The following is a 13,280-nucleotide window of genomic DNA, read 5'->3' as shown; positions in this document are numbered from 1 at the left end:
ACTGATGAGAAGGTAGTGGGAGTCAGAATGTAGTATACAAGAAGGGCTTTGTCCCTTGATTAATTGAGGAAAATAAGAAAGTCATACAAGTCAATAATATTAACATCCTCTTTTGGTTTATTTCATGTTCCATAAGATGTAACTGCTAAGATGGAAACATGTGTCTTAGGATGCATTCATTAATGTCAATAATAGATCCAGTTAATGTAACTTATTTGGTGAAAAAATGACTGGAATTATTAGAGTCTGGAATTCTTAACCTAGTAAACAATTCAAGAAAATAACTACATATATGTGGTGAAAATTGGCAGAAGGTTAGAAAAAAATTTAAGTATTTTCAAATTATAAAAGAAATTATTTAATTCTCATGTGAGATATTTGAAGCAGCTCTAGGTAAACTAGATAAAAAAGGTTGAACTACAGACAAGAGCAAAATTTTGCTTAGTTTATATTAGCAGAAACAATCTAGGAAAATTAAAAACTAATTAGTGGGAAGTGGACAGAGGAGATGTTAAGATTAGATTTTTATAAAATGTAAATTTACCTGTGTTTCTTTAGGGGGCTTATCTCCAATAGCAAATGACAAAATTAAATTCCATGTACATTAAAGAAAAGTATGCTTTAAAATGAAAAGTGATATAAATGCTATGTCTAGAATTGGTGGATCGGTTGGGAACAACAAGAGTAATTATAGGTCTTTTATTTAAAAGATTTTTGGCAGATGTTCTTGGATAAAAAATGGAAGCCCAAAACATTATTTGTAGTATCAGATAGATTTTATGACTTAAACTTCTTATCCTTTAGACTGAAGAATTCACATGTCTCTTTTTAAAGATTGGTTCATAATTTATTAATGGGTAGGGTCACTCAACACTGATGCCATACGGGTATGCAGCCAGATTGTTTCAAATGAACGTCTGGAGCCACTTGCCCTGGTATTAACTTGAGCCATAAAGCTAGCCTTATGCTCAAGCTTACTATGAAGCAATGTGGACATTTGCATAGTGTGACATGGGAATATAAATAATTGCAGAATAAGGTTAATAGAAACTTAAACTTTTTAAACAAGGACACAAAGAAATTCATTCAACAATATTTATTGACCTCTTGATCTGTGTCGGAAACTACATGAGTGCTTTAGCACACTGGGTTCTGGCTTCCGTTGTTACAACTAAACTTGGTCTGCCATGTAATTTCCAACCAAATTGGAAATTTGAAAAGGGAATTTATCTCTATCATGCCATATAGATTTAGATGAAAAAAAAATATGCTACTTTTCCAGATTTTTTTATGATCTGTTTAGTAACGATAGTCTTATCTTGTTCCATCTATTAAGTCAGCATTCTGAAATCCTGTCCAGCCACCAAAAACAAATTGCTGCTTGCTTTGCCATGTAGTGTCAGTGTATCTTGGAATTAATACCTGTTATCTGCTCAGCACCTCAAAGCTCCTCACTATTTTCCCTGGTTCAGCAGTAACATCTGTCATCCAGGAACCACTCTTTTTCATTTTATAGAGGACTTGCTTGGTGGGAGCTGACATATGTTGCATGCTGTCTCTGAGAGAACCTATGATGGAAATTGTTCTATCCACAGATGAGCCAGTAAAAACCAGTCTAAACAAGGTAGCTTATCAAGCAAAACTCTTCCCAGATTATCTGTGCCTGATCCCCCATTCACCCATTATAACAGATACTTTTTTCCTATAATGTCATACTCATCCCAGAATCATCCTGTATTTGTCTGTAGTTATCCGTCCCTTAATACGACACTTCCAAATTCTAAAGATTTTTACCTCCTTAATAGCTATCCTCCTCTTATTTTTCATAGTAACTGATTGCATTTATAATTCCATAGTATTTCTGGCAAAATGTATGTCCAATTATGTTCAGTCAAGCTTCATATGGTACTTTCCTAAGGCCAAAGTCAAAATTCACTTACGTGGAACCTAGTAGGTACTCAGTAAATAATCACTGAGTTTATAATTTCATTTTACCCTTTATATCTGGGTACGTTTTCTCACACATATTTGCCTGTCTTAGTCATTAACTCAGCCATCACCATCAGTTTCAGGTTTCCTTGGTTTTATGTGTCATATTTTGTCATAGAACTGTTGAATTTCTTTAAGTATCACTAGGATAAAATGAGAAGAAATTATATTTTCTACCAAGATGATGATGCATGCTCATATTAGGAATGTCCAAAGAAAAAGAACCAATAGGATACCCATAGAGATATAGAAGATGAGATATATTATGGAAATTGGCTCATGCAATTATGGAGGCAAGGACGTCCCACAGTATGCACTGACAAGCTGGAGACCCAGGGAAGCTGGTGGTGGAAATCAGTCTGAATCCAAAGGCTTGAAAACCAGGGGTCCTGATGTCCAAGGAGAGGAGAAGATGAATGTCACAGCTCTAGAAGAGAGAGGAAATTCACTTTTTCTCGGCCTTTTGTTCTATCGAGGCCTGCAGTAGATTGGATGATGCCTGCTCACATTGGTGAGAACAGGTCTTCCTTACTCAGTTTTCTGATTCAGGTGCCAATCTCTTCTGGAAACACTCTCACAGGCACACTCAAGTAATGTTTTCCTAGCTATTCCTCAACCCAGTCAAGCTGACACCTGAGATTAACCATGCCAATGTCATTTTCAAGTTATACTGCTCCAAAAAGTAATAGAGAGAAAATATAAAGTAAAACTTTTAAATTTTGAGTTAACTAGCAATAATTATGAATTAACTTTTTGAAATTTGTCAATCTATTGCTTGAGGTTGCTAATCTTAGGTTGTATTCTTCAAGCTTTAGAATAGAAGTGTGCTTACTCCACTCCAGGTGTTTTGACCTCACCAGTGCCAATGGAAAGCTCATTGACTTAATTAGCAATAGATATGAAATTCTTGCTCTTGACTCATGGAAAGGCCTTCTTCTTCTTCTTTTGTCTTGCCTGCCTCTTCTTCTTTTGCCCTGCCTGCCTTCTTCTTCTTTTGCCTTGCCTCCCTTCTTCTTTTGCCTTGCCTGCCTTCTTCTTCTTTTGCCTTGCCTGCCTTCCTCTTCTTTCTTTTGCCTTGTGTGCCTTCCTCTTCTTTCTTTTGCCTTGCCTGCCTTCACCCTCTTTCTTTTGCCTTGCCTGCCTTCTTCTTTCTTTTGCCTTGCCTGCCTTCTTCTTCTTTCTTTTGTCTTGCCTGCCTTCTTCTTCTTTCTTTTGCCTTGCCTGCCTTCCTCTTCTTTCTTTTGCCTTGCCTGCCTTCTTCTTCTTTCTTTTGCCTTGCCTGCCTTCGCCCTCTTTCTTTTGCCTTGCCTGCCTTCTTCTTCTTTCACCTTGCCTGCCTTCTTCTTCTTTCGCCTTGCCTGCCTTCTTCTTCTTTCTTTTGCCTTGCCTGCCTTCTTCTTTTTTCTTTTGCCTTGCCTGCCTTCTTCTTTCTTTTGCCTCGCCTGCCTTCTTCTTCTTTCTTTTGCCTTGCGTGCCTTCTTCTTCTCTCTTTCATCTTGCCTGCCTTCTTCTTCTTTTGCCTTGCCGTCCTTTGCCACCTTTTGCCTTGCCGCCTTTTGCCACCTTTTGCCTTGATGACTTTTGCCTTGCCGCCTTTTGCCTTGCTGCCTTGAGCCTTGCTGCCTTTTGCCTTGCCATCTTGCCTTACCCTGCTCTGCCCCGCCCTGCCCCAACCTGCCCTGCCTTGCCTTTCCTTGCCTGGGATTGCCTTGTTTGGGATTGCCTTGCCTGGGATTGCCTTGCCTTGGATTGCCTTGCCTTGCCTGGATTGCCTTGCCTTACCTTTTTCCTTGTTTGTTTTGCCTTGCCTTGCGTCGCCTTGCCTTGCCCTGCCCTGCCCTGCCCTGCCTTGCCTTGCCTTGCCTGGTGTTAACTTCCCTGAAATTACCTTGCCTTGCCTTACCTGCAATTGCCTTGCCTCGAATTTCCTTTGCCTGCCGTGTCTTGCCTTGCCTTGCCTGAAATTGCCTTTCCTGTGATTGCCTTGCCTGGGATTGCATTGCCTTGCTTTGCCTTTCCTTTCCTTCCTTTGCCTTGCCTTGCATTGCCTGGAATAGCCTTGCCTTGCATTGCCTGGAATAGCCTTGCCTTGTCTTGCCTGGAATTGCCTTGCCTTACCTTGCCTTACTTGGAGTTACCTTCCCTGGAATTACCTTGCCTTGCCTTACCTTCAATTGCCTTGCCTCGAATTCTCTTTCCCTGCCTTGTCTTGCCTTGCCTTGCCTGAGATTGCCTTTCCTGTAATTGCCTCACCTGGGATTGCATTGCCTCACCTGGGATTGCATTGCCTCACCTGGGATTGCATTGCCTCACCTGGGATTGCATTGCCTCACCTGGGATTGCATTGCCTCACCTGGGATACCTGGGATTGCCTCGCCTCGCCTCGCCTCGCCTCGCCTCGCCTCGCCTCGCCTCGCCTCGCCTCGCCTCGCCTCGCCTCGCCTCGCCTCGCCTCGCCTCGCCTCGCCTCGCCTCGCCTCGCCTCGCCTCGCCTCGCCTTGCCTAGAATTGCTTTGCCTCGAATTGACTTGCCTGGAATTGCCTTGCTTTGCCTTGCCTGGAATTGCCTTGCATTGCCTTGCTTTTCCTTGCTTGGAATTGCCCTGCCTTGACTTTACTGGAATAGCCTTGCCTGGAATTGTCTTGCCTTGACTTGCCATGACTGAAATCGCCTCATTTCAAATTGCCTTGCCTTGACTTTCCTCACCTGGAATTGCCTTGCATTGCATTGCCTTGCTTTGCCTTGCATTGCCTTTCGTGGAATTTGTCTTGCATTGCCTGAATTTGAGCTGCCTCAATTGGACTTGCCTTGCCTTGCCTTTTACCTTTTGACTTGCCTTGCCTTTTGCCTTTTGCCTTTTGTCTTTTGCCTTTTTTGCCTTTTTTGCCTTTTTTGCCTTTTGCCTTTTGCTTTTTTTTTTTTTTTTTTGCCTTTTGCCTTTTGCCTTGCCTTGCCTTACCTTTCCCTGCCCTTCCCTGCCCTGCCCTACCTTGCCTTGCCTTGCCTGGAAATTTTAGCCTTTCCTTTGCTTGCATTGCCTGAAATTGCCTTGCCTGGAATAGCCTTGCCTTGTCTTGTCTGGAATTGCCTTGCCTTGCCTAGCCTGGAGTTACCTTCCATGGAATTACCTTGCCTTGTTTTACCTACAATTGCCTAGCATCTAATTTTCTTTCCATGCCTTGTCTTGCCTTGCCTTGCCTGGGATTGCATTGCCTTGCCTTACCTGGAATTGGCTTGCCTGGAATTGCCTTGTATTGCCTTGCTTTTCCTTGCCTGGAATTGACGTGCCTTGACTTTCCTTGTCTTGCCTTGCCATGACTGAAATTGCCTCATTTCAAATTGCCTTGCCTTGACTTTCCTCACCTGGAATTTCCTTGCCTTGCATTGCCTGGCCTTGCCTTAAATTGCCTTCCCTGAAAGTGCCTTGCCTTGCCGGAAATTGAGTTGCCTGGATTGAACTTGAGTTGCCTGGATTGAACTTGCCTTGCCTTGCCTTACCTTGCCTGGAATTTTTTGCCTTTTTTTGCCTTGCATTGCCTGGAATTGCTTTGCCTGGAATAGCCTTGCCTTGCCTTGCCTGCAATTTCCTTGCCTTGCCTTGCCTGGAGTTACCTGCCCTGGAATTACCTTGCCTTGTTTTACCTGAAATTGCCTTGTCTTGAATTTCCTTTCCCTGCCTTGTCTTGCCTTGCCTTGCCTGAAATTGCCTTTCCTGTAATTGCCTTTCCTGGGATTGTATTGCCTTGCCTGGGATTGCATTGCTGTCCCTTGCCTTGCCTTGCCTTGCCTGGCATTACCTGGAATAGCCTTGCCTGGAATAGCCTTGCCTTGCCTTGCCTTGGATAGCCTGGCCTAGAATTTGCCTGGGATAGCCTGGCACCAACTTTCTCTTGGTGAGGGGGCTCAAGGCTAAAGCGGCTTCAAGCCGCGGGTTCCCTGCTGCTGTCCATGAAGGACCGCAGGTTTGTGCTGAGTGATGGCTGCAGCCATAACGGCAAGTTTCCGTAGTGAGGTGCGACCACTGACCCTCGGTCTGGCCAGGGCGTTGATGAGAGAGGCAGAAGATGGGTTAGAAAGGGTCCCAGCCAGGCCTGCAGCCCAGGTCAACTCTTTCTTGGTGAGGGGACTCAAGGATAAAGTGGCTGGATCTGAATACGGACGAGCCCACTTCAAACCGCGGGTTCCCTGCTGCTATCCATGATGGCCCGCAGGTTTGGGCGGAGTGATGGCTGCAGCCATAACGGCAAGTTTTCCTAGTGAGGTGCAACCACTGACCCTCGGTCTGGCCAGGGCGTTGATGAGAGAGGCAGAAGATGGGTTAGAAAGTGTCCCAGCCAGGCTCCAGGTTAAAGTGGTGGGTAAGGAAGCCCCTGCAGCTGAGAGTGCCGTGGTGCCCTGGGCTGGCTGTGTTGGAGCAGAAGATGAGGCCTGGGCTGCAGCTGAAGCAGCTGGATGGGAAGATGGATGAGGCTGCTTCAAGTTGCAGGTTCCCTGCTGCTGTCCATGAAGGACCACAGGTTTGGGCTCAGTGATGGCTGTAGCGATAGCATCAAGTTTCTGTAGTACAGTGAAATCACTGACCCTCTGTCTGGCCAGGGTGGTGGTGTGAGAGGCAGAAGATGGGTTAGAAAGGCTCCCAGCCAGGCTCGAGGTGGAAGTGGTGGGTAAGGTAACCCCTGCAGCTGAGGGTGCTGTGGTTCCCTGCGCTGGCTGTGTTGGAGCAGAAGATGAGGCCTGGGCTGCACCTGAAGCAGCTGGACAGAAATATGGATGAAACCGCTTCAAGGTGCGGGTTCCTTGCTGCTGTCCATGAATGACCACAGGATTGGGCTGGGTAATGGCTGCAGCGATAGCATCAAGTTTCTGTAGTACAGTGAAATCAATCACCCTCTGTCTGGCCAGGGTGGTGCTCGGAGAGGCAGAAGATGGGTCAAGAAGGCTCCCAGCCAGGTCTGCAGCCCAGGTCGACTTTCTTTTGGTGCGGGGGCTCGAGGTGGAAGTGGTGGGTAAGGAAGCCCCTGCAGCTAAGTGTGTTGTGGTGCCCTGGTCTGGCTGTGTTGGAGCAGACAATGAGGCCTGGGCTGAGTCCTGGGAATGTGCAGAGGTCGCAGGAAGGGTGTCTGAGGAGGATAACAGAGAACCTGCTGACCTGCGGTTCCTCCCAGACACAGGAGGTCTAGAGGGGGACCCTGCAGCAGATGCTTGGAGGGCCACGGGGTCCAGGCCATCTTGGGACTTGCGTCTCTCCTGCTGTGCCTCTGTGCTGGATGCTTTAGAGATAGCAGGCAGAGAAGACGTCCCTGTTGCCAGTCCCAAAGCATGGGACAGCAGTGAGGCTCTGCACTCCCAGAGGGACTTTTCCTCACCCTGCAGTGCACAATTAAGGCACATGATTTCGGCCTTTATCTCCAGGTCCAGGTCTTCAGCGGTGACCCGGAACCCCAGCTGTAAGGGAGATGGCAGCCTCAGAGGCTCCCCTCGCCTGCGTCGCAGCAGAGGGTACTTTCGTCTATGAGGCCTAGAGGCCTGAGATGTCGGGGAGCCACTCCTGGGGCCAGTTTCTCCCCAGGTGCTGAATCTGCTGCCTTTTCAGACTGGGCCTGACCCTGAGAGACAGCCTGAGGGCTGACCTCAGTCACTGCCTTTGAAGAAGTGAGGGGCAGCTGGCAGTCAGATGAGGCTGGCCCCTTCCCCCTCTTTACCCACGGGAAGCCTCCTGCGGAGCTGGAGGAGCTGGAGATGGAGTTGTGGCAGTAGTTCATCCCGGAGGGCTGGGATTTCTTTTCAGATGGCATTTTTGACCTCTGGGTATGGAGGTCTCTCTGCAGGGGCCCGGGCCTGGGTACAAAGGGAGAGAGGCCTCCACTGTCCCGCAGGGGTCTAAATGCAGACCCTGCATCCCTGGTGCCCTCAGGGCCCCCTTTCTGATCATAGCGCTTTTCTTGGCCTCTGGGTTTTTTTTCCTGCTTAGGCATCCCTGCCCCACTCCCCATGAGGGCCCTCTACATGATCTCTGGATGGGAGTGTGGGGTAGAGCTGGGTGTTCTGGGCCACAAAAAGGCGATTACCTTCTCCAGGGCCTCTCTGAGAGTCCTTAGGGCACTGGCTTGCTGTGGTACCTGGGCCTCAAATTGAAGGCAGGATCGCCGTACAGAAGACAGGGTTTGAAGAGTAAATCCTTGGAGTTGTTTCGACACCAGGCTGATTACAAGTGTCTGGGTAGGAAGGCTTGCCACTCCGTCCAGGGGCAGGAGCAACGGAGAGATCCCGCAAGCCAATGAAGTGAGGGATGCGGGCAGCAGGCTCAAGGAAACTGAGTCCTACTGCTGGGTCCTCGGCCCCGGGAAGGGACCGGGACAGGGATAAAGGGCACAGAGTGCCCAGGTAACCACTGCTGGGCGCAGTGGCTATTTTCGGATCGTTGAACTCTTGACAGCTGGACTCTGAGCGTCCTGTGAGCAATGGCGGCGAGGGATTGAGCGGGGTAGAAGGGGCGCCTGATAGGTACTGGAAGGAGAGGCGCGCGCACAAAGTACGCCAGACGTGAACGGTTTGGCCGGCAAGGTTCGCGCACAAGGCACCTGATGGCAATGGAAGGGGCGGCGCGCGCGCGCGGTGTACTATAGGGAGAGGCGCGCGCACTAAGGACCTGTGACCTTAACTGATCGGCGCGGCAAGGTACGCGCACAAGGCAGCTACTGACAACCGTGGGATTCGGGGCGGGGTTGGGAGCGGCGCGCGCGCTAGGTACTGGAGGGAGAGGCGAGGACAAAGGGCTCGGAATCTTAATGGATTGGCGTGAAAAGGCGCGCGCACCAGGCCATGATTATCAGTCTACGATTATTAGTATCTCTAAGCTTTTGCTCATGCTATCGTCTCTTTTCCTGGGAAACCCTCCCCACCTCAAGGGTTACTTCCTCCAAGAAGCATTCCTGGTGGTCTTCCCGTTGCCGGCTTCCTAGGCACCACTGCCGCCACTGCTGGGGCCCAAGACCTCTGCAGCACTACGGACAGCGCTCACTCGCTCATTCACAGCCAGCGCCTCAGCCGGCATCGTTTCAGAACCATGGACAGCTCCTGGCGCAACCCCAGCCGGGCCCTGGCGGCAGGGCTCGCACACCCCAGACGCTCCATCAGCACCGGGGCACACTTGGGGCCAAGGCCAACAATACAAAACATTGGCCGGGTGTGGTGTCCCACACTTGTAGTCTGAGATATCTGGTCGACTGAGCGCCCCTCTCCTCCCGCCTCGGCTCTCCCCCGACCCCCATTGCCAGCAGGTGCCTTTTGCGCATACCTTGCCGCACCAATCCCTTAACGTCCCGGGTCCTTTGTGAGCGCGCCTCTGTCTCCAGTACCTATTTTGCGCGCCCGGCCCTGGACTCCCCTTTTCCCGTCCTTGCAAGCAGGTGCCTTGTGCGCGTGCCTTGCCACGCCAATCCATTAAGATTCCGAGCCCTTTGTCCTCGCCTCTCCCTCCAGTACCTAGCGCGCGCGCCGCTCCCTACCCCGCCCCTAATCCCACGGTTGTCAGTAGCTGCCTTGTGCGGGTACCTTGCGGCGCCGATCCGTTAAGGTCCCAGGTCCTTAGTGCGCGCGCCTCTCCCTACAGTACACCGCGCCCGCGCCGCCCCTTCCATTGCCATCAGGTGCCTTGTGCGGGAATCTTGCGGGCCAAACCGTTCACGTCTGGCGTCCTTTGTGCGCGCGCCTCTCCTTCCAGTACCTATCAGGCGCCCCTTCTACCCCGCTCCCTCCCCCGCCGCCATTGCTTGCAGGTGCCTCCTGTGCATATTTTGCCCCCGACTCCGTATTGTCAGTGGGTGTCTGGAGGGCATACCTTGTCACGGGGATCCCGTAAGGTTGCCCTTCCTGCGCTGATCTGTCACTCGCGCCCATCTTTGCACTCGCCCCACTCGCTCAGATTTGAATGACGAGTTTCCTGGCAACAGGAAGTAATAAGGAAACGATTTTCTATTTATAATAAATGGTGTTGGGAACACTAACTAGTCATATGCAGAAAACTGAAACTGGACCCCTTCCTTTCACATTATACAAAAATTTACTGAAGATGGATTAAAGACTTAAACATAAGATTTAAAACCATACAATTCCTAGAAGGAAACCTAGGCAGTACTGTTCAGGACAGGCATGGGCAAAGACTTGATGACTACAACACCAAAAGCAATTGCAACAAAAGCCAAAATTTACAAATGGGATCTACTTAAACTAAAGAGCTTCTGCACAGCAAAAGAAACTTTCATTAGAGTGAACAGGCAACCTACAGAATGGGAGAAAATTTTTGCAATCTACCCATCTGACAAAGGCTAAGATCCAGAATTTACAAGGAACTTAAGGAAATCTACTTAAAAAAAAAAAAAATCCTGGCCGGGCTCATGCCTATAATCCCAGAACTTTGGGAGGCTGAGGCAGGTGGGTCACGAGGTCAAGAGATCGAGACCATCCTGGTCAACATGGTGAAACCCCGTCTCTACTAAGAATACAAAAATTAGCTGGGCATGGTGGAGCGCACCTGTAGTCCCAGCTACTCGGGAGGCTAAGGCAGGAGAATTGCTTGAACCCAGGAGGCAGAGGTTGCGGTGAGCCAAGATCACGCCATTGCACTCCAGCCTGGGTAACAAGAGCAAAACTCGGTCTCAAGAAAACAAAACAAAACAAAAAAGTATGTTTTGAAAACCAAATTTCAATTTTTGATGTTTATATTGTTAATTGTTGTTGTTTTATGCCAAAACTAGCCAATATTCCTCACAAAGGATATATGCTTACCCAATGAGACTTTTCAAAAGAGTTTTCAAAACTGGCATCTCACTGAGTATGGGGCTTTATATTTCCATAGGTTTACTCTAGTTATCTCCCAAGTGAGATTAATGCACTCCTAAGAGTTTGGAATATTATCCAGAGGAGCACATGAAGAAAATCCTAGAATTTGTGTAAAAATTTATACTATATCTAAAAATAAAGAAGAAATTAAGCTTAGTAATTTGAAAATATGTGCGTGTAGTATTTAATAGAAGATACATCCATTTTTATATCATTATGTATGATTTACAATATAACAGACATGTCTATCCAGTTACAATATTTGATATGCAGATTGCCATTGGTACCCTCATTTAGTGTCTATGTAAGATGACCCTGCATCACACAGAATAGTCAAGATATCCTTACGGAAGTATGAGTATTCAATAATATAGAATGGTTGAAACCGTGAAAGTTGGGTAGAAGATTCAACATGTTTCAATTTACATTATTTGTATGAGTGATTTCTGTATTAAAATGCATGACAGTACAAAATAGATGGATAACAGTATTTGTTCTTAATCTGAACCACTAAAGAAATATCAGAGAAAAAATAAGAAAAAATCCAAGAAGAAAGATGCTCAACAGTTGTTTCTTTAAGAAATATGATGCTTTGGAGAACATTTTGATAAGGATGACTACTGGTGGAGAAGGTAGTTTGATGGAATTAAAAATAAACAAGAATACCAAACACTAAAAGGGCTCCAGATAGATTTCATTGCTTCTAGTTATTTTTTCTTCTTCATTCTTTGGAAAAGTCTAAGGCTCATTACTTTGTGACTCTATTTACTTTTTCTATTCTTATTTTTCACCCTTTACTAAAACTTCTATCTTTCTTTTCTGTATTTCAGATCTTCTGCATTTCCCAAGCTAAACTCAAATGCTAACATTTTCAAGGATCCTTCTCTATCCTTCTCACTGATATTTTGTATTCTTCTTTTATATGCCCATTTGCATAGCTGTCTTATCTTTTATGTCCCTCCAGAGAAACGATTTAGCTTTATTTGCTTTCATCTTATGCAAGGACTCTTCCATGAATTGAACTGGCTCCAATTCCTCAAGATTCAGTCAACTAGATCTTGTGAACTGACTGATCTCTAAGTCCAGTCACTGAATGTCTGCAGTCTTTTAGCATGAAAAAAAATTCTTTAAAAAAGTTTACACCCATATTTTATGTTTCATTGGATTGGGCACTTCATGAGGACAAGTACTATGCATTACTTTTTATTAGAACCTGATAACTCCTAACAGAGCTTATTAAGTATATGACACTTAATAAATACATGTGGACTAGACACATAAAATTTAGCATATAATCCATGGCTATGGCTTTGCTTTATACCTCATTTGGATCAAATAAAATCTTCTTGTTAGATTGTACTCTTCAAAGATGTCCACAGCAATATTTCTCACTGCACATGACACTGTGAGTTGATTTGTGCCCACCCCTCTCCCAAAATTTACATGTTGAAGTCCTATCAGTACTTCAGAATGTGACTTTAAATATAGGATTACTGCAGATATAATTATTTTAAGTTAGGTCATTAGGATAGGCTGTATTCCAATATGACTGGTGTCCTTATAAAAAGAGGAAATTTGAGTACAGACAAACACACACAGGGAAAATACCATGTCAAGATGAAGGCAGACATTGAGGGATGTTTCCACAAGTCAAGAAATGGCAACAATTATCAACCCACTAGAAGCTAGGAAAACAGACATGGAACAGACAGACTCACTCTGACAGTCCTCAGAAGGGACCAGGTATGTTCTCATATTAATTTCAGATTTCTGGCCTCTTGTGAGATAACAACTTTCTGCTGTTTATGCCACTTCATTTGTGTTACATTGTAATGAAGCACTAGAAATACTAATATATATCATTTAAGTCAGCACTTCTGAAAAGTTAAGTTTTGAATCTAGAACCCAGATATTTCAAACTCCCATTTGTGCTCCAGAATGTACCGACTTCAAAGGTTACAACTCATCTGTGTTCTTTCTATAAAACTTTCATTCACTATAAAACCCACTGGTTTACTTCCCTATTCAGGTAAAAAGGAAATCTCAAGGTGATTTACAATATTTCACATTTTATTATTAGAAAATCACAGTCATTGATTCATATTGTATTTATGGCTAGCATGATTCAGGGGTTTTCAGTGTATTTTTATCATTCAAACAAAATGAAATAAAAAGACTGACATTGCAGTCAAATTCATATCAATTAGTGACAAGAAAAAAAAATAAGCTAAAACATTTGTTAGGTGTAAATATAATAAAAGATAGTAGATATCATTTGTTCTTAAACAGAGTTATGGAGAACAAGGTTGGTAGGAATTCTTAAGTGTGAAAGCAGGTGATATTTTAGAGTTGACTGTGTAACAGGAATCACTGAATCCATACATCACTCTGCCTTTTTAACAGCAATCTCTACGTTAACCTTAGATTTAACATTTGAAATGGCTGGAAC

At 45.8% G+C, this 13,280-nt stretch overlaps 1 protein-coding gene across 1 annotated transcript; it reads right to left on the bottom strand.

The window, feature by feature from the left end:
• Positions 1–4,846: 4,846 nt before the first annotated feature.
• On the bottom strand, positions 4,847–8,519 carry LOC128929593 (uncharacterized). The gene is made up of 2 exons (XM_054244764.2): positions 8,059–8,519; positions 4,847–7,828 (listed from the first exon to the last, which is right to left on the bottom strand). Exon 2 carries the CDS (start codon positions 7,379–7,381, stop codon positions 6,182–6,184), a length of 1,200 nt encoding a protein of 399 aa, XP_054100739.2. The 5' UTR covers positions 7,382–7,828; positions 8,059–8,519; the 3' UTR covers positions 4,847–6,181.
• Positions 8,520–13,280: the final 4,761 nt, after the last annotated feature.

This window comes from Callithrix jacchus, chromosome 14 (assembly GCF_049354715.1).
Source record: "Callithrix jacchus isolate 240 chromosome 14, calJac240_pri, whole genome shotgun sequence".
NCBI lineage: Eukaryota > Metazoa > Chordata > Mammalia > Primates > Cebidae > Callithrix > Callithrix jacchus.
This window is presented reverse-complemented; position numbering and strand designations above follow the sequence as displayed.